General features: G+C 44.0%; 1 protein-coding gene across 1 annotated transcript in view; it reads left to right on the forward strand.

The window, feature by feature from the left end:
• Positions 1-22,563, forward strand: part of LOC124623195 (chondroitin sulfate synthase 1) — a 302,194-nt gene that overhangs the window by 43,531 nt on the left and 236,100 nt on the right. Inside the window, exon 3 of the mRNA XM_047149005.1 lies at positions 6,144-6,383. Within this exon, the coding sequence (XP_047004961.1) occupies positions 6,144-6,383 (240 nt within the window). The remainder of the gene's footprint in view (positions 1-6,143; positions 6,384-22,563) is intronic.

Below are 22,563 nucleotides of genomic sequence, written 5' to 3' on the forward strand. Positions count from 1 at the left end.
GGTTGCCCAAACTCTTACGGGAATCGTCACCTTAGTGGGCGCGAGTAATGAGAGGATGGATTATGAACATTAAGTGGACAGTTGGGAATGTGGGTCTCACGGGAAGCGTGCAAGGGATAAGTCCCTGCAGTCGTTTTATTCACCTGTGTCCTTGGTGGCTCGAAGGGATAGGGCGTCTGTCATGTAAGCAGGAGATCCCGGGTTCGAGTCCCGGTCGGGGCACACATTTTCAGCTGTCCCCATCGAGGTATGTCAACAACACCTGTCGGCAGCTCAGGGTTTCAATTAATCATCATTTATTCTTTAATAACATCTGTAATTATAAGCGACAGACTTTAGTTACATTTTGGTTTTTTTTAGGCTCTTAGCACGCTTAGTGAATCGGCTAATATCACCATATTGCTTCGTGTGCAAGATCTGCCGTATTGTACTGCTTCCCCAATTGCGATGGCTTCCGCTTGGTGAATGGTTTCCTCCTTAGACTGCAGGATTGTATACAGGGTGAACATTAATAAAACTGAGAAGCTGCAGCAACGGATTCCTGACTGGAAATGGAGGAGAAGAGATCCTATGACCACGGTGTCCGGAAATGGACGGTATGCGTACAACGGCAACAAATCGCCGCGGAATACAGTACAGAGCTGCATCGCATCCACCTCACTACAGATGTTCAAAGTGGCCTCCTTGGGATGCAGTGCACGCATACACACATTGCATCATGGATTGCCGCATGCTTTCGCACGCTCCGACCTATCTACAAATAGTGCCACAGGCGTCGTGAACACGCTGTTGAAAGGTCTCCACATCAGGAACTGGTCTAGCATACACAACGCTTTTCAGATGCACCCAAAGGTGAAAATCCAAGGGGTTTAAGACGGATGATCTAGCAGGCCATGCTACAGGGCCTCTGCGACCTATCCAATGTGCGGGGAAGATGTTATTGAGGTGTCGGCGAACTGTATTGCGGAAGTGGGGTGGTGCTCCGTCATGTAGGAACCACATAACCTGTCATATTGCCAAAGGCACATTTTCAAGCAGCCCAGGCAGAGTGTTCCGTAGGAAGTGCAGGACATTCCTCCGTCGAGGCTTTGGGGAATAATAACCGGTCCAAGTATGTGGCGCGGCTCCCCCCGTGGGAGGTTCGAGTCCTCCCTCGGGCATGGGTGTGTGTGTTGTCCTTAGCGTAATTTAGGTTAAGTAGTGCGTAAACTTAGGGACCGATGACCTTAGCAGTTTCGTCCCGTAATACCTTACGACTAATCTCCAAATTTCCAAGTATGTGGTCTTCAAGAATCCCTGCCCACACATTAATGCAGATGAGACGTATCAACCCTTCCCCGAGGTTTGTCTGTAGCCCACATATGACTATTATGCAGATTGATGATGCCAGTGTCGGTAAAGGTGTTTGGTCAATAAAAAGGACTGATGAGAGAAATGTTATAATTGTGCTGGTCTGGTGCAAAAACCATCGACAAAATACTTCCTGTAGAGGTAAATAATTCTTGCACTCTTTGCAGGTGACAGGAATAGTAGCGGTTGTCATGTAGGATACACATAATCGTACTTTGGCTTACCCCATATTGGCGGGCCACTCCCCTGGTGCTTGTACTAGGCTTCGTCTCAATATCCTGTCGAACGCAGTCCTCCAAATCTGGTGTCCACCGCCTCTCTGTACGTTCATCTGTCCGGAAGGAACCATGGTCACACAAACGCCCACAAAGGACTTGAAATGTGGTGTGCGATGTGGTTGGTGTCTGTGAGGGTACCTGTTTCGACATATCCGTGCTGCCTTTCGACCGTTTCCATCTGCTTGGCCGTACACAAACACCATCTCGGCTTGCGAAAGACCATCCTGCTGCTTACAGTACGCTGCGTCTATCACACAGCCTGCAACACACAGGGAACACCTGGAATATGGTCAGAGGAACTTTCATTTGTCAGCGCCATCTACCGTGCCAACAATACGTTTCCCGAGACATGTTCATAGGAATTTCTTTCCTCCATTTCCAGTCCGCAATCCGTCCCTGCAGTTCGTCGTTTTTAGGAATTTCTTTCCTCCATTTCCAGTCCGCAATCCGTCCCTGCATTTCGTCGTTTTTATTAACGTTCACCCTGCATTGCGCGTCGTACTTCGTCGCCATCGATGGTCTTCGACTCATCCGTATATATGTTCGTCTAGTTCAAGATGATGGTAGTCAGCAAAACATCGATTTCAGTCCTTAAGTTTCGAGAATCTTTGTATTGTGCCATACTATCGAAGATTAATAAAGTTTGATGTCGGGCTAAAAGTTCTGGTAAGTTTTCGTATTTCTGTATATTATTTTCATACAAGGTCTACCATTCAAGAGATTTCATAAGCGGGTTTCTTCTATTTCCACTGAAACAGTTACATTTTTCTGTGTCTCGACAACATTTCATTAGTCCGTTGATTAACATGTGTCCTGCGTAATTTGCTTCAAGTTTTCCCCTTGTGATACTTAGGAGGAGTACCTAGGAACTTCGCTCAGTGGAAGGGGAGTCAAAATAAGCAAACCGTTTCTGAAAAAACGACAGTAAAAGTTTTCGAGGTATTTGCCAGGCACTGTATATACCTTTTACTGCGCGATATCCTGACACGAAATGGTGGCTCAGTGGTTATCGTCATGGGTTCTTAATTGTGCGTCCCGTATTCGATTGCTGTTTTCATTTTTTTTCTATTTTATGTTTACTGTTTCCATTTATCTAGTTATCTCCGTAGAAGTTTACTACACGAATGTTTCTTACCAAATTAGGGGAAACAAGGGTGTTATATTAATTGTAAAACTTGAGCTGGATTCGACAATACGTGTTACACATTTATTACACGGAATATGTGTGTATGGTATGTTGAAGGGTTAAAATCTTCTTTAATTCTCGCATTCTGACATATCATTCTCGTATCATTTTTATATTAATTCTTATATTTTATTCACATGTTTATTCCTCCGGAAGATCTGGTGTACTCCCTTGGATTATACCGATCCTAAAAATTTCGAAACACAGATATTCAAAACACTGCGAGCGTCACACGGAGGCAAGTTTGCCACAGTAACATTTCTTTCTATGAATCTCACTCGGGAAAGAAACGTCGTTGACGTTGGTGAAGATTTCTCGCTTTGGAAGTAATGTCACAGCAAAACCATACATAACGAATCACTTTTCCGAAAACTAGCGCTTGCAACTTATTATGAATCATGATACGCGACAGGAATTTCGCCGAAAACAATTTCAAATAATTTTCTCACTTTTTTTTTTTTAATTCAGTCATCTGACATACAATTAGTAGGCGGATAAGGACAACGTTATGTCAATATACACTGCAAAACATTTTTTAGTAATCTTCTGCAGACATGGTTATAGAATTGAAAAACAAATATTACATTAGTAATCGGGTTTCGAATACGGGGCGGAAAATTAAGAAGCCGCGAAGCTAATCACTGTGCCATCAGTTCGTCTGAGGATACTGCGCGTTAAGAAGTACATAAAGTACCTGCAAAATACCTCGAAAACTTTGACCGTCGTTTTTTTTTTTTCCAGGAACGGCCGAGTATCGATGGATAAGCCTAGAAACGTGTTCACTCTTTGACCCCTCTCCCACCGAGCGAAGCTTCTGGGGAATTGCGTTATGGGGCTTCCCGTGTTCTCCTCGTTAGTGGCGTTTACCTGCCTCAACATGGGTTAGAAGCTCTTTTGCGGTTATACCGCTAATAACATATCCTCAGCAGGGACCTAAGATTGCTGCAAGTAGAGAAGCGACAGTTAAGCCTAGTTTACACGAAGACACTGGATTGCACCACTCGTTGCATGTAACAAGTTGCACGCAAGTAGTTTCGTATACATCTGTAGACACGCCGCCTATGTACACTTCAGTTTCGTCGTTTTGTGAGTGCCGTAGTCACTTGCAAAAAAACTTTTGGCAATTGTACGAGATGTGATGGATTTAATCTTGTTTGCATGAAATCGCAGCACAAAGCAAAAGATAAAAAAATAAGAAGCGTGTTTGGATCCATGTATGAATAAAGAAAAGAAAAGACGTCAGATCGGCTGCTCACGCACCTTGCTTAAGAAACTGCACTGGAAGACTCATACAGTTATTTTAATCATCTAAACTACAGTTTATGAGTGGGAAGCACTGGCGTGACGTTTTAAATAAATTAATGTTGAATAAACAGTTCAGTTTTCCAGATTTCCGCAACCTTTTCCCTTGTCAACTATTTTCCTTAAAAAAGAATCGGCCATCTCCAAGCACGGGATTTTAGCCTTGTGGTCGTAGGCTGTTCCGCAGCTAGATGTTTTGCTTGCCTGTATTTTTCTTAATTCATTCGTGTGTATACTCTTATAATTTTAATTGAATGGATTTTGCTCTGAAGCTCAGATATTGTCTGCGGATCGCATGTTCAGATCGCGTATGACTCTCTCAAGCGCCCGATGACCTCGCTGTTTGGTCCCTTCCTACAGATCAACCAGTCTCAAGCGCACCTACAGGTCGCTGCTTGTTTTTTTAGTTAACGCGCACGCGCAGTGGCCTGTAGCGCAGTTGCCTGCAACCTAGTGTCGTCGTGTAAACTGGGCTAAAGCCTAGTTACAAGGCGACACTGGGTTGCACGCAACTGCACTACCGGCCGCTGCGCATGCGCTCCGTGTGTTTGCGCAACTCGTTGGTGAAACTAAACGCTTTCGGCGTGTTCCAACTTTGGCGACACTAGTTGCATGAGCTTTGAGGTTAGGTGTGTTCGTAGAGTGTAGAAAACTGAAATATGAAATGGGGAACGGAGAATAATGTTCGCTTTACTGATATCTGTGCTTTGCATAGGTGTTTGAGGTATTTCAGTGATGCTGATTACAAAAATAAGCAACATATTGCTGCCGCTGAGACCGTCATGTGCATTATAATGTAGATGGTTTGACAATATCCGAGCTGCGGGGCGAAATTTATTTAGTTAGGAGCACGTATACAGCTGAATTAAGAAAAATAAAAGCAAGTGTAATTCTAGCTGTGGCAATTCTCTCGTGTACAAGACTAAAATCCCATCGTTCGAGTTGGCCAACTCTTTGTTAAGGAATGTTGTTGACAGGAGGAAAGGTTATACAAATTCAAGAAGCTGCATTCTTTATTCAAAATTCATCTTTTTAAAACGTCGCAACAGTGCTCCCCATTCACATATGTTAAAATTTTGAAATATTGCCACTGTTCAGATCTATCTTCAAGAGAGTAGTTTGCAAACCATTCTCTTCTTAGTGCGGCCTGCTTCGAATAACTACTGCGTTAATGTTAATAATTATTACTGTTAATGTTAATAATTATTGGTGTTAATGAAAAAGCGTCATCACCAACTAAAACCGCATCTTGTTTCATACCGAGTGTTCTGCAATACGATATGTGATTTCAGTTCTGGCAACAGTGCTTCATGCGTTACAGTACTTTTACTCCTTATTGCATAATGAACTCTATTTAGAAAAAACGTGAACAGTTCTGGTGACATTCTAAGATAATTAAAAGAACTTATTGGGTGCTGAGCAACCGAGCTGACGACTTTTCTTCATCCAGTCCGCCGGTTGGAGTGGCCGAGCGGTTCTAGGCGCCACAGTCTGGAGCTGCGCGACCACTACGGTCGCAGGTTAGAATCCTGCCTCGGGCATGGATGTGTGTGATGTCCTTAGGTCAGTTAGGTCTAAGTAGTTCTAAGTTCTAGGGGAGTGATGTCCTTAGTTAGGTTTAAGTAGTTCTAAGTCTAGGGGGCTGATGACCTCAGATGTTAAGTCCCATAGTGCTCAGAGCCATTTGAACCATTCATCCAGTCACGAATCGAAACACGTTTCTTATTTATTTTTTTTTTCTTATGCAGCGATTCCACGCAATAGGCTTTAACTCCATCTCAACTAGTGCGACGTGCAGATGCCAAAACTGTCATTTCAGACAGGACTCAGGGACCCACAAAACGATGAAACTGAAGTGTATACTGGTGTCGCCGTGTCTACAGTCAAATATGAAACCACTTGCGTGCAATTCATTCCACGCAACTAGTGGCGCAACACAGTGTCGTGTAAACCAGGCTTACGATCAGCGCCTCCTCCACGGCTGAGTGGAATTGCGAGTGACAGAATGTATGTTTCTCTGCCCACAGCCGCGCTTCATCGGGCAGGCGGGCCGCGGCAACGAGCAGGAGTTCGGCCTGCTGTCGCTGGAGTACGACGAGAACTTCTGCATGGGCGGGCCGGGAGTGCTGATGAGCCGCGAGACGCTGGCGCGCGTCGCGCCGCACATCCAGTACTGCCTGCAGCACCTCTACACCACGCACGAGGATGTGGAGCTCGGCCGCTGCGTGCAGCGCTTCGCCGGCATCCCCTGCACCTGGTCCTACGAGGTGAGTGACAAAGAGTGACGCGGCCGGCCGCTGCGCATGCGCGCTCCAGCTGAGCCACGAGCGATGAATCGCAGCGATCCATCAGATGGGAGGCCGATCGCTCCGCAGATCGCACGTGTGTGGAGATATCGAAGCGGTCGATCGCTGGTCGCTTGGTAACCGTAGGTAATGTGATCGATGGCGTGCGATTCGTGCACGCAATATGGCTGCCTGGCTAGTTAACAAAGGCGCGGGGCAATATGGCTGCAACTCGTTTGTCTATCAAACGCTATTGTACATTTTTGTTTTCTTTTACTTTGACCAAAGACTAGTAACAAATTTACGTTACAATTTATAGCAATCCAGGAAACACGACCTTCTCTGAGAAGTGAAGTTGAAGCCGGAGTTGCTATTTATATTAAAAGGTAATGTAAGATACATCCTCCGATTTTGCAGTGATTAGCTTGTCGAAGTTTGGGCTGTAGAAGTCGAATTGCTGGGAAGTTCATAGTAATTATTGCGATACAGTGGGCTGCACCTTATAATTTTGAGTTGTTTACGAAATAATTATACGCATTATTAGAGTTTTTAACTTCTAAATAGACTGTCATATGTACCAACTATAATGTTAAGAGGACATTTTAATTTAAATGTTCAGGGCAAATCTGTTACACAGTTATGCCCAAGTACCTAGTTATTTGAAACTTCCTGGCAGATTAAAACTGTGTGCCGGACCGAGACTCGAACTCGGGACCGTTGCCTTTCGCGGGCAAGTGCCCTACCATATGAGCTACCCAAGCACGACTCACGCCCCGTCCTCACAGCTTTACTTCTGCCAGTACCTCGTCTCCTATCTTCCAAACTTTACAGAAACTCACTTGCGTACCGTGTAGAACTAGCACTCCCGAAAGAAAGGATATTGTGGAGACATGGCTTAGCCACAGCCTGGGGGATGTTTCCACAATGAGATTTTCAGGAGTGCTAGTTCTGCAAGGTACGCAGGAGACCTTCTGTAAAGTTTGGAAGATAGGAGAGGAGGTACTGGCAGAAGTAAAGCTGTGAGGACGGGACGTGAGTCGTGCTTGGGTAGCTCAGATGGTAGAGCACTTGCCCGCGAAAGGCAAAGGTCCCGAGTTCGAGTCTATGTCCGCCACACAGTTTTAATCTGCCAGGAAGTTTCAGATCAGCGGACACTCCGCAGCAGAGTGAAACTCTCATTCTGGATACCTAGTTATTTCCTATGATCTAATTCTCCTTCATACAAGAGCTAGAGAATTAGTTGTGTTACTATTGATTGACAACATCACTATAGACACATCGAGCAAACTGTGTAAAGACTTGCAGTTAACTATAAGATTGGAGACTAAGAAACATAAAACGAAGATGTAAATAACCCATTTACAGCCAATGAAAAATATAATATGTTCTTTAAAGTAACCTACAATCACCAAATAAAGCGCTTCAAAACAACTTTGATAAATTATAACTCTCGTTTATTTTAAATTTATGTTTTGCAAGTATTCTTAGAGACGCTGCCATCTGTCGCTCGTGTGTCCTGCCCTTTAAGACGTCCTTCCTGTGCATTGTAGTGCTGCACTTGCACGCGTTTCCAACTGTTCAGCTTTTATCGCCAACGCTCCAGAAATCTCGGATCCTGCTCTAACTTCCGATCGCCCTGCGATCTAGGGACTTCTGTTGATACTATCTCCTACACGTATCTCAGCGTTATTCATGTAGTATGGCTTTTAATAATAAAAATAAATTTGAAATACGAGCTGTAATATCTTGTAGCAAGCACGTCGAACAGCAACTAACAAATAAATAAAAGGTGGTAATCACGTTTCGGTCCAACCAGTAACCGTCCCTCACCCAGGGCTCCTTAAAGAATAGAACTCCCAAGCGAAAAACAGCTTCAATTAGTCTTAAGAGTTCGTTGGCAGTCGCTAAGGGCTCTCGTTATCAAACACTGGATGAGTGTAGTCTGGGTTATTTGCGCTCTGTTTTAAGAAAAGCTAGTTTCTCACGCATCTCAGACTTTATGACGTCATACATCTTGAAATATGTGTCGTACAGTGATGTAATACAATGAGTGCAAAATGTGTTGGGAATAGCGTTAATAAAAATAATAATAAATTAGAAAGTTACGGCTGTTACTGATTTTAACTGCAATCGTTAATGTTTTCGTCGTTTCAATGTGTTGTTGGGGGATGTCAGCCGGGAAAAGTTCCGAAAAGGTTTGAAATTATGTGTAAAGTTTTTGTCCATAGTCGCTAAGTGCTCTCATTCTCAAATTTTTGTTGAATACATTATAGGCAGTTTGCCAACCATGAGTTAAACTTCAATAATTGACTTAAGTGTCAAACCTGTAACCGAAGATGATACCTCTTAATGAGTAAATTGTGACAGCAGTTTAAAATTTTAAATCCGTTCAGTAATTACATGAGGTATTCACAGATCAATTTTTTGTTGCCTCTGAAAGCTGTTGGATAGGCAAGTTGCTAATGGCATTGAATGAATGAGCGACTGTTTTAGTGTTTTAGAAATAGTCAAGTAAATTGTCGTGCTTCCTCTCACGCTGCGATCTAGTGCCGTCAATTAATACCCTCATTTCCAGGGGTCTTGCCACTGTAATTTATTCTCGTGATCGTAATTACAATCGGTTAAATACAAGTCATTTCGTTTTTACGCATTTCATCCGGAATGAATTTTCTCCCTTGCTTCATCTGGATGCTAACAACTTGTTTCAAGCTAATTAAAAGCCCACGAGTTTTTTATCTGTTATCCTATGTGAATGTTGTTGTTGTTGTCTTCACTCCTGAGACTGGTTTGATGCAGCTCTCCATGCTGCTCTATCCTGTGCAAGCTTCTTCATCTCCCAGTACCTGCTGCAACCAACATCCTTCTGAATCTGCTTAGTGTATTCATCTCTTGGTCTCTCTCTACGATTTTTACTCTCCACGCTGCCCTCCAATACTAAATTGGTGATCCTTGATGCCTCAGAACATGTCCTACCAACCGATCCCTTCTAGTCAAGTTGTGCCACAAACTCCTCTTCTCCCCAATCCTATTGAATGCCTCCTCATTAGTTATGTGATCTACCCATCTAATCTTCAGCATTCTTCTGTAGCACCACATTTCGAAAGCTTCTATTCTCTTCTTGTCCAAACTATTTATCGTCCATGTTTCACTTCCATACATGCCTAAACTCCATACAAATACTTTCAGAAATGACTTCCTGACACTTAAATCTATACTCGATGTTAACAAATTTCTCTTCTTCAGAAACGCTTTCCTTGCAATTGCCAGTCTACATTTTATATCCTCTCTACTTCGACCAACATAAGTTATTTTGCTCCCCAAATAGCAAAACTCCTTTACTACTTTAAGTGTCTCATTTCCTAATCTAATTCCCTCAGCATCACCCGACTTAATTCGACTACATTCCATTATCCTCGTTTTGCTGTTGTTGATGTTCATCTTATATCCTTCTTCAAAGACACTGGTCCATTCCGTTCAACTGCTCTTCCAAGTCCTTTGCTGTCTCTGGCAGAATTACAATGTCATCGGCGAACCTCAAAGTTTTTATTTCTTCTCCATGGATTTTAATACCTACCCTGAATTTTTCTTTTGTTTCCTTGACTGCTTGCTCAATATACAGATTGAATAACATCGGGGAGAGGCTACAGCCCTGTCTCACTTCCTTTGCAACCACTGCTTCCCTTTCATGTCCCTCGACTCTTTTAACTGCCATCTGGTTTCTGTACAAACTGTAAATAGCCTTTGGCATCGAAATTCTTATTTATAGGCCATCTAGAGGTAAAGCGTTGATTGGAAATGAGATGTCGTGGTATCTAATCCCGATCCAACCTTGGGTTTTTTCAGTCTGCTAGGCTTTACCTCTCAAGCTCACCAGGAATGACACGTGTTTTCGATTCCACGTTAAACTGTAGGTCCCCTTTCCCCGGTAGGATAACTGCGGTAGTTTAGGGATACGCAAGTCGCCGAAGTGAGCCACACGAAATGATTGTTATCATTATAGGCCACTTGGTAGCTTCAATATGGAAATAAATTGTTGTACTGGATTCAGACCCAAGGAATATTTTTCGAAGGACAATATTTTCGCCTTCGACTTTTGGTTTTAGTTAAAAATCTTCATAAATATTTGTACTGTATATTTATATGAGAAGTCTTACAGTAAAATTCTAAAAAAATAGAATGAAGTATTACAGCGGTAGGATTTAATGCTATTTTCTTCTGCGTTTCTCGGAACTGTAGTAGAGGCTGGGGTAGATGGCTTCCGTGGTGGGTGGTGGAGCCGTACTTCTAGTGCACAGGATGGCCTTCGGTTCTCCGCGTCGGGTGTCGTTGCAGCAAGGCAATGGGTAGGAACCACGCGGATGCCATCCGATAAATCATGAGCGTAGGACTGGCATAAGTTTATCCACAGTTTTACGGCAATAATGATGTTGCGTGCAGACTCGGCCGTTGGCCCTGGCGAGCGACTGGTGAGGCTGCTGATCTCGGCGGGCGATCTCTGAGGCACAGACGGCGCCTGCCGTAAGCAAGTCGTCGCGGCAGCGTCCCTTGTCAGCAGGCATAGAGTAAATATCTCTGGAGTGAGCATTGCCTTCTGCGCATGTTGTCAACATTAAACCAGGATTGTCACGTGTTTTCGAGACTTCGCTGTGCGTGTGTGCTTTCTGCAGCGTTTGAAGTTTATAATATCAAGAGTTTTTTGTGTTTCACCTTTTGTTGATAGTGTAATACCGATGGTGAATTATTGTTGTTGCTACGGATGCAAAGAAAAATATGTGAAAGGAGGGATAGTAACTTTTCATGGGTACATACCCTGTAGCTCTAATTATAGTTGTCATATTAGTAAGAGACACTGTACATGTTTAAAAATTTCGAGACGCATTATAATTAAGGCTTGATTCTGTAGACCTATTTTTCTACGATTTTATGACTATATAATAGATATTAAGGCTCGTACAATAGCTTACAAACGATCGCTCTTCCTCTCGTAAATTTGCTAATGGAACAGGAAAGGGAATGGTCAGTTGCTTCAGCAAATACTATCCTCCATGCATTTATCAGTGACTTGTCGATTATGTATATAGATTACTCAGTCTACTATTTATTTAATAAACTGGGAGCAAGTACGTAAAATGCGTTAGGTAAATACTTCAAAGTGTCACCAGTAAGAAAAATTGTGCTTTAGGTCGCAAAAACGAGAAAATAAATAAAAGGACAAATTAGCAGGGATATAATTGCTAATGCGTAGCAAATTCGGAGTTTTCCGGACACTTGCAAAAGTACTACCGTACTGTCAAGTCGTTTTGCAGGACTATCACTGCAAAAATGTAAGTCAGTCTCTGTAATACTATGAAGTGCCGTATCATACCGGAAACTACCAAAAATGGAGTGCATCTGAACTGTGACACCTATTGCAAAGAAGCAGGATGTAATATCATTTGCCCTTAAAAGTTACGTAGCTGGTTTATTCCCGGTATCAAATGGATACTGTTAAAATGTCTGCGCAACACATACATGAATAATTCACGACACGTACGAAAAGAATCCGTCTGTACTAGAGATGTAGTGACATTCTAAACATACAGGGCGCTATACGGACAAACACAGACGTCCCGAGAACACGTGACCAGGCCGGCAATGTATGTTGACAACACAAAATCTGTTCTACGCATGTGAATGCTCACTCCAGAGATATTTACTCTATGTCAGCAGGGTGAGAAACTGACAAGTCTGGGTTCCGGCTCTGACGGCGTACGGCTGTAGCCGCCTCCGCAAGATTGCTGGCGCAGGCGCACGTTTCACTGCGGGGCAGATTCGAACCCTGGACACAACCTCGGACGGCAGCCTAACAAGGAACCCCTTGAGTGCGAGGTCGCAAGTTCAGGCTCATTTCAAAGCGTCGTTTTAGCAATTATGACCGGAAAAATATTAGCTGCCAATGACTCACCATGTGGATCAGGAAAGCGGCAGAAAACGAGTGTCCAGGATGCGCAGAGATCAACCTTCTGTAGGGTGTGTGTATTACAGTACACAAAATAGACATTGCCGACATTCAAGAAATGTTCAAAACAAACCATTAACTTGCACCATGAACACCGAATGAGAGTGTAGGATGTTCAGCTAGGTTTTCACTCTTAAAAAATGCATATAAAATCATATAGGTATAATGGGGTGATGAGAGCTGATGGAATGTGATGACGTGTAACAGACTGCGAAGCAGTCTGTCTTGGAGCTTATCGTGAAACTGGCTTTCTTTTAAAGCGTAGCTGCAGACAGTGAGGTAATATGTTTTACAGACACGGTAAAAAGAAACATCCTGAGGCTGAATTCGTCCATTGGTTCGAGATGGTATGAATTGCAATGTCACACACTTTTTACGGGTGAGAGTTTGCTCTAAGGGAGTATGATTTTTATACGCAGACCGGGAGTCCAACAAAAGCTAATTATTTTGACCAACTGTTGACCAAAAGCAATGCTCATACCATAGTTCTATTTTTCTTACCCATTTTCTCACTCTCACTTTCTATGACGTAAATATTCCCTACAGCCCTCGCAAGATCACGCACACAAGAAAGAATCTTAGGGAGCATAGCGGTTTCTAGTTTAACACCTTTCCACAGCTGAAATCTGCCTTAGTGAATACCTGTTAATCTGACACCCTGATACGGCTCCATATGTCAAAGTGATGCACTCGTAATGTGTACTGAAAACTTCACTCCTCTTACGTTTGGAGCCACATAACCGTGGACTGACAACAGTGAACCAAAATAAATTACAGGTATCTTTTCAGTTATTAGGCGAAGCGACAGTTTATTCCTGCAGATGTTGAATAATAGATACCCTTTGTTTTTACACTTTTCTCCTTCTTTCAGTCTTAATATCCGTATGAGGGTTGTAAATTCTGTCTCTTGATACTGACTCACTTCCCTCCATTGAGATATTAGAAAAATGTGATGCATCAGAACCTGCAATGGCTACCGCACTCGCCATTAATAAGAGTCAACAATCATAAGTCAAAAATAAACGAAAGGGATACTTTTCAGACGCCGGAGCCTTGCAGGGACATAACACAGTACATGCTGTGTGCACCAGAGAACGCATTGCTGCAGTTTTACCGAATAACAGCGTTACTCGAATTTCGCCCTTCCTGTATCCACGTCATCAATTGCTCCGTTGCTTCTTGAGACAATTACCGTATTGTGTGCTCGTTGTTTTCAGCGAAGTTCTAATTTCTCATCCATTACACATCACATATATGTCTCCTTCATTGAAATGGAAATTAACCGTTTTGCTTTTGGCGAAAAAATTAACGTGTGGGCGGCCGGATCTCAGTGTCCATCGCGTGCAATATTACTCCAAATGACGACACTGCTGTGATGCTGTGATTAGCTGCCTGATGAACTGGCTGGCGATGATTTTCTTTTCCTTTTCTTTATTTTTTTACGTTTCCTTCTCTCCCCAGAAAGGGAAGAGCGGCCTGTTACAAGGCATACACTACCCTTTTCAACCAGATGGATTACATTTATGTATATATATTTATTATAATATTCAGTTGTTTTGCAGTGGTTTGAAGGTGCAGTAATTTCACTTTTATGACAAACATTATTAAAATTATATGAAATATCTTTAAAGGTAATTCAATACTAACAAAACGTTTAACTCAAAAGAAAAGAATTTTAACATCGAAGAAAGCTATTATTAGCATAAATGAAATTATTAACGTAAGGGAAATTAAAACAGTTTGTTTCAAATGGTACTCGCGAAAAAGGAAAATAGGTACGTGACAGGGACAATTATACTTATAAGGGTTAGACTCGGGAATTAGTCGATTTGTGCGTTCTGTATAGATCATATCTTTTCGCTATCTATGTTTTACTATGGAAATATAAACGTCTCAGATTAATAGACACACAAGGGGTTTGTTAATACAGCACAATTCCAGTTGAAAGATGTTTGCACTGTACATCACCTTATTCTGCAAGACGGTAAGGTTTGATATTCTGGTGTTCATGGACAGTACCAATGTGACTTTACCTGCAGAAGTAGAGAGCTCCAGCGTGCTCGTGTGTGTGTGTGTGTGTGTGTGTGTGTGTGTGTGTGTGTGAGTGAGAGAGAGAGAGAGAGAGAGAGAGAGAGGTCACTTTGTTTATGTCTCGTTACTGGCGTCCCGGCGTGAGTCTTGGGGTTGCTATGAGCTTCTGTACGCGGTAGGGTGACGTATTTATATTGGGACATCTCTTTGTTAGTTATTAAGTTTCTCACATCTGTTAGTTCGTTTGCACTGTATACACCGATGAGCAGCCGGCCGCTGTGGTCGAGCGGTTCTAGGCGCTTCAGTCCCGAACCGCGCTGCTGCTATGGTCGCAGGTTCGAATCCTGCCTCGGGCATGTATGTGTGTGATGTCCTTAGGTTAGTTAGGTTTACGTAGTTCTAAGTCTAGGCGACTGATGACTTCAGATGTTATGTCCCATAGTGCTTAGAGCCATTTGAACACCGATGAGCCAAAACATTATCGCCACCTGTTTACCAGCGTTATTCCACTTTTCAAACATAGTTCAACCGAGACTGTGCTTGGCATAAATTCTACAAATCATTGAGAGGGTTACAGAATTGTGTAACACCAGATGTCTACGCACCGGTCCAGCAATTCGCGCAAATTACGGGACGGTGATTTACAGGCACGCAGCTGGCGCCCGATGTGTGTTCCAATGGGTACAGATCAGGCACATTTGCTGCCCAAGACATCAGTGTGAGTTCACTATAAAGCGCCTCAAACCACTGTAGCACGATTCTGACCTTGCAGCATGGACAGTTATCGTACTGGAAGATGTCGTCGCCGTAGGGGGATACATCCAGCACGAAGTGATACAGGAGGTCCGCAATAATGTTCACGTACTTCACTTCTCTCATGACCCTTTCGATTACCACCACAGATTCCTTGGACGCCCAACTCACTGTGTCGCATAGCATAATTCTGTCATCACCGGCCTCCATCTGTGGCGCGGTGTATGTTTCGTGCAGCCATTCGCCTGAATGACTGCGTGTAAGGACCCAACCGTCGACCTGGTGTAACAAGATATGTGATTCATTCGACAGGTGACGCGCTTCTGTTGATCCACGGTGCTCGCTGCAAGCATGACGGTGTCGTTGGGTTAACACACGAACACTTAGGGGTCATGTGGTGTGGAGCTCCATGTTCAACAGTGCCCTTTGAACGGTATGGTTCTAAACACTTGTGCCTGCACCAGCATTGCACTCTGTCGTCAGATCTATCACAGGTCTGTGTCTATCCTGGATTATACAGCGGAGGATCCTCCGACCCCTACGTTTTGTGATGAGACACGGTCGTCCAATAGTATACGGCAAACTTTTTATTTCACCATACTTCAGCCGCTTTCCAAAGCTGCTCACGACTGTAGCACGCCAACAGACGATCAAATTCGCCGTTTCAGAGATTCTCGTTTCCTGTTGCAGCGGCACTACAATGTGACCTTCGTCAAAACCGTTTATATCAATGCACTACCGCATTTGCGGCCCGTCTCTTCGCTGTAATGACTGCCTATTCGTCTTTCTTCTGCTTACGTTCCTTCATTATTGCGTCACGTGTCCGCGACAGCACAACGAGGCATTCAGCCTCGCGGTGGGCAGTAGGCATAATGTTTTGGTTCATCAGCGTATGTTTGCCATAGTTTGCACATAGTTTTGTCTGTCGCGGTTCTACGTTTGCTATCCGGGGACATATCGTCGCTATCAGTTACGAGTGTTCTTGTTCTGATGCAGAGCAGTCGTCATTCAGTCAGTCTCGTTATTGCCCCTAGGAGAGCGGATGCGTATAATAGGTCGTATGAATGTCTTATAGATATGTACTGATTTCCTTTCATCGCGCCCTCAAAGTCGTGTATGCCAATTAGTTTTGACATTTCCTTACTTTGTCTAGTAGGTACGACAGATGTGTCTAAATATACCTCAATATACCTAGCAGTATTGTCGAGTCTCGGTGGCGCGTCCAAGAGTGTCAGTTGTATGTCTTCATCATTGAAAAAAATGGTTCAAATGGTTCTAAGCACATCTGAGGTCATCAGTCCTCTAGAGTTTTACTTAAACCTAACTAACCTAAGGACATCACACACATCCATGGCCGAGGCAGGATTCGAACCTGCGACCGTAGCGGTCGCGCGCTTCCAGACTGAAGCGCCTAGAACCGCTCGGCCACTCCGGCCGGCGCCCCCAGACAGGATTCGAACCTGCGACCGTAGCAGCAGCGCGGTTCCGGACTGAAGCGCCTAGAACCACCCGGTCACAGCGGCCGGCTCTGCATCATTCGTTGGCGTTCTCTGGTTAGGTTCCCGTGTCTAAGAAATATTGTCTGTGTTTTAATGCGATTTGGCCTGATTTTCCATCTGGACATCCAGGTTTCTAATGTCTGTATGTGTGTCCTTGTCTTTTGTTATACTGCTGTTGTTCTAAGACCTGTGCAACAACACGCAGTATCGGCTGCGTATAGCGCAATGTTTCGTCTGGCGTCGCTGTTTGTATGTCAGCCGCATACAGCGCGTACCATAGCTGGCATACGTAGAATGTGTCTTATGGTCAGGAGATCCCAAGATTGTTTGACCGCTAGTATTTGTTAGTTCATTTAACGTTACCCAGGGTGCACGTGTAGGCGTCTGCGAACTAGCTTGACACATAAATAATTAATTCGCTGGAATAAAACTCAAGATACAGCCTGAAACGACTTCACTCACAGTAACACACCAAAATACCTGTGGGTAAACGTTGATGGAACTCTTATACTTTCGCAAAACATCTAACAAAACAACCGAAAAGCTGAAAATAAGAAACATCATTCAAGAGCTATGTGGTACAATCTGAGGAGAATCAGCATCCAACCTACATTCTTTTGCTCTGGGTCTTACCTTCTTCTCAACCGCTGAATATTGTCCCCCTGTTCGGCTAAACACCCCATATGCAAAAGAGATAGGTGCCCAACTAAATAACGCCATGAGAATGATTGCTGGCGTAACTAAATCAACACATATACTATGCCACATTCCACGCTCTCAACAACGTCGCATAAATGCTCTCACAAATGAGTACAAAAAGAGCCTGGATAGTAAAAACCTAGCAGTCCATCAAGATGTCGAATATGCAAGCCATAACCGACTTCTGCTCTAGACGACTGCCAACAATAACAACAAGAATCGTTGTGAAAGATGATTTCAACATTACTAATTACTCAAGAATGGACTGGACAACAAAATAATAACATGCCATGTATCACCCAGAAACGACGCAATACAAGGTCAATGCTAAAGAGTCTGAACCCAACACGGCAGATGTGCCTATTTTTTTACACAATTGAGGTGAGCAACCGTTTGCGCTTAGTAACTACGGAGAACCACAGACCATCAGGCACTCACAGAAGAAGATTCAACAATATAATACGATGGAAGACGAGAAGACTTCCTGATGGCGACTCCAAAGTCGATAGTTCACACAAATATTTTAGGTTTTTGTTTATACGATTTTATATTGCAAATATTATGCTCTACACTGCATGATTTTCTTTTTTTCAAAGTGTCAAAAAGCCATACAACAAATAGATAAATAAGCTGTAGAAAGAGTACACCTCCTTGGAAGACGCTTGCTTTGGGGGTGATTGCTTCTGAAGCTTCTGCTGCTATGTGGACTTCACACGTTCTCTCTGTTAGACACGATTTAGTTATTCTCACAGCTCCGCTTGGAAGGCCTAGTTGACTTCATCCATATATGTAACTGGCTCTGAGCACTATGGGACTTAACTGCTGAGGTCATCAGCCCCCTAGAACTTAGAACTACTTAAACCTAACTAACCTAAGGACATCACACAACACCCAGTCATAACGAGGCAGAGAAAATCCCTGACCCCGCCGGGAATCGAACCCGGGAACCCGGGCGTGGGAAGCGAGAACGCTACCTCACGACCACGAGCTGCGGACTATATGTAACTGGCCATGGGCAAGCGCGGGTCTTTTATCCTTCCACCCGAGGGTTGAGACTTACAGGTTCCGTCCGATGAGGTGTACAATGCACAATGTGTCGATGAGCGCTCTGTGCACATCAGAAGCCAGTTTTGTTGTTACTTTCTTTCGACCTTTTGATTTATCTTGGCGCTGGTTCCGAGGCCTTAGTGAGGTTGTGACCGCAAACGGTTATGATTCACTTGTCTCCTTCTCGTATGTCGTATCGATTTTCTCCTGGCACTCCAGCAGCTGGAAGTCTGTGACAGCAATATTGTATGGTTGTAACTGATTATGCGTAATCCTGCCGGGCAGCGCTCTGCGTCTGCTGATTTGCTTGGCAGTAGTAGCAGTGTATTCGTTCAGTATACGCTATCGACACTCGTTCCACGGAGAAGGGAAACAACATATTATGTAGTTTCCCTCTTTCTTTTTCGTAGACAATTGTGAGTGACAGAATGCATCACCTGTAGACCATTACTAACACTATCTGTCTCCGTCAAAGTGAAGAATATTGAAACTGTGTAATTAACCTGTACGATACCGTTATATACAGCCCTGTGTCAAGTAGCCACAACAAGTTCTCTCCACTTTCTTTCCCCAAAGACTTTCGAAAGAAGCGTAACGGTCATTTTGGAACTGAAGCAATAACGTGAACGTTTTGAGCCATTTTAATGTGGTGTCTGTTACATTGTTGTAGACGTTTGATCAACGGCATCTGCAACAGCAACATCGGCGAAGAATCAGGTCTGGCTCACTGAACGTCTTTGCATTCCCAGGGCAGTAACCTTCGCAGTGCCTGGCGCTCAGATCGACAACCTGAAGGACTGGTTCTGGATTTACATGTTTATGTTCCCCGCCCAACTCTTCTGGACATGCAGTCGTAACCCATAATGCACTGATACTGTCTTTCGCCTTGGACTAAAAACGTTTATCCGTAGGCCCCACCACATATAGTAACTGATTGATGGAATTGACTGGACGTGTTGTTGACTGAGAAAATTTTCTTTCAACATAAAACTTGGTACTCTTAGAAGCGGACGAGTCTTGAAATGCGTACATTTTTATAATTCAGTATTTAAAATTATATGGGTTCACAGAAAAGCGAAGGACGTGTAACTAGTTTATAGGCCGTATAAGGACACCCGAAATTCCGGTTGCTCAGAAAGAGGAAACTGTTTGGGAAACGCGGTAACTTAGAGGTAATGTCCTTACCGTGAGGCTGTTGTACGCTTCTACTCCTCCTCTTATAATTTTGATGAAATGATATAGGACAGTCGCAAATTTAGGGATTCATATAAAGTTAAGCGGCCGTGAAATTTCAAAGCAATATAATTGGATAACGTTATTAATAGCAAGAATTACATTGATGTCTTCATCAATTATTTTACTGTGCTCTGTGACACAGCTAGCATAAAAGATTACTTGCTTATAGTGCAGGTCCTGTCAGCAAAACTTCAAATAGAAGACAATTATTTCGTACTGAGTATCATTTTGAATCACGGGCGGCAACAGCGGCCGTCTTCCAATACGGTGAAGCTCTGGAGACGTCTGGCAACGAAAAGGAACGTGGGAAAGACAGTGCATACGTAACAGGATTACTAATTTAATGGTGGACGTGTTTCTGAAGGAAAAAATGCGTTCCATGGTTTCATTTTCAAGAAAAAAGTGTTCTAAAGTTTCAAATTACGAGGCGAGGTTTCTCAGGCCTGTCTGGTTCAAAGCCATTTTTTATCATTGGAGATTGAAATGGGTTCTATTAGATCACCAGGAAATATGTCCACCCCGATAGCTGAGTGGTCAGCGTGACGGATTGCTGTCCTATAGGACCGGTTTCGATTACCGGCTGGGTAGGGAATTTTCTCCTGTCAGGGACTGGGTGTTGTGTTGTCTTCATCATCATTTCGTCACCATCCGGCACACAGGTCGCCCAATGTGGCATCGAATGTAATAAGACCTGCACCAAGGCGGCTGGACCTGCCCCGGAAGGGACCTCCCGGCCAATGGCGCCAAACGCTCATTTCCATTACCAGGAAACATTAAAGCGGGAGTCAGATTGGATAGGAAACTGAAGCACACTAAAACCCCGAATTAAGTAAATTTTCTTTTCTTTCGGGAATGCTAGTGGATCAAGACAGCAGTAGATCCTCTGAGGAATTTGTAAATTAAGGTGAGATTAAGGCGTGAGTTACTGTCTGTTGCAATACGTGATGCTCGTATTGCGGACACACACACACACACACACACACACACACACACACACACACACACACCGCATTGACACATACGAGGGAACTTCAAAAAATAAGTTACGCATAACGACAGGCCCAGTAACTCCTATCGTACGCTGTACAGTAGTCTCGATATTCCGAGCCATCCTGAGGATGAGGAGCAGGAAAGGTCAATGAAGGTATGGCCGAAAATGCGTTTCAAGCCCAGGTACACTCGCTTGAAGTTGGAGATAAAAGACCTTTGTCATTGTAGGTTTCAGTAAATGATAACACCCATGAGAACTCAGCAGGTGAGTGGGATACTTCTGTCTGTACTAGTGTTTTAGCTCTACAGTGGAAAGGGCAATGACCCAGAGCATCACCCACGAGAAGCGCAGAAATGCATCGTCTATGAGGGGCTCTGGAACGATAACTGGTCCATTAGGCAGATGCCAATAACCGCCTTTCATAGACTGAAGGTGAACCAGTGCAGATGGTTCTCTGCCGCCATAGCACAGTGATTGTCCATAGCCCAGTGGAAGGGAGTTGTGAAGGTTGGCGTACCTCGTGAAGATGGCATCATATGTGAATAGAAAGATGACAGAAAACGCAGAACTATGGTTGGCTGTGCGACGAATCAGTGACAAAATCGCCGCTACGGAGGTAAGCCCGTAGCTGACAAGTCCTGCGTGCTTTGTAAATGATACGGGTAGTGGCAGTTGAGGAGAATATACCGCGTGGTTGTCTGGCTTACCTCAGGCTAGCGAGCCAGCAGCCTGATCACGATCAAAGATCTTTTATCCTCATCCAGCAGTTTGTCCCCATTTAGATAAATCAACCTGCATATACACTACGTCATCAAAAGCATCCGGACACCTGGCTGAAAATGACCTACAAGTTCGTGACGCCCTCCATCGGTAATGCTGAAATTCAGTATGGTGTTGGCCCACCCTTGGTGACAGCTTTCACTCTCGCAGGCATACGTTCAGTCAGGTGCTGGAAGGTTTCTTGGGGAATGCAAGCCAATTCTTCATGGAGTACTGCACTGACGAGAGGTATCCATGTCGGTCGGTGAGACCTGGCACGAAGTCGGCGTTCCAAAACATCCCAAAGGTGTTCTATAGGATTCAGGTCAGGGCTCTGTGCAGGCCTGTCCATCACAGGGATGTTATTGTCGTGTAACCACTCCGCCACAGGCAGTGCATTATGAACAGGTGCCCGATCGTGTTGAAAGACGCAGTCGCCATCCCCGAATTGCTCTTCAACAGTGGGAAGCAAGAAGGTGCTTAAAACATCAATGTAGGCCTGTGCTGTGATAGTGCCACGCAAAACAACAAGGGGTGCAAGACCCTCTATAAAAAAAAAAAGACCACCGCCACTGAATTACACTGTCGGCACTACACACGCTGGCAGATGACGTTCACCGACCATTCTCCATACCCACACCTTGCCATTGGATCGCCACATTGTATATTGTGATTCGTCACTCCACACAACGTTTTTCCACTGTTCAATCGTCCAATTTTTAAGCTCTTTACACCAACGGTTCAAACCCCAGTCCGGTCGACCAGATGTAGGTTTTCCGTGACTTCGCTAAATCGCACCAGGCAAATGCTGGGATGGTTCCTTTGAAAGGGCACGGCCGATTTCCTCCCCCACCTCTGACACAATTCGAGCTTGTGCTCCGTCTCTGCTAATCTGGATGTGGACGGGACGTTAATTCCAGTCTTTCTTCCTTTTCTTCCTAACAATCATTACGGAATCCAGTTGACTCATGGATGTCGCTTCGGCGGAATTAACATCCTAAGCTTAATTAGTCTGTGATGTGGTGACAGTCTTGTGATTCTGTACGCTCACAGAAATCCAATGAACTGTAAAGTTTAGCTTCTCTACCAAGACTCTACCGTTCGCCGAGTACCTTGAGACTGGCGCATAAAGAGCAGCTGCACAATCCG

The sequence above is a fragment of the Schistocerca americana genome, chromosome 7 (genome assembly GCF_021461395.2).
Source record: "Schistocerca americana isolate TAMUIC-IGC-003095 chromosome 7, iqSchAmer2.1, whole genome shotgun sequence".
Lineage (NCBI taxonomy): Eukaryota > Metazoa > Arthropoda > Insecta > Orthoptera > Acrididae > Schistocerca > Schistocerca americana.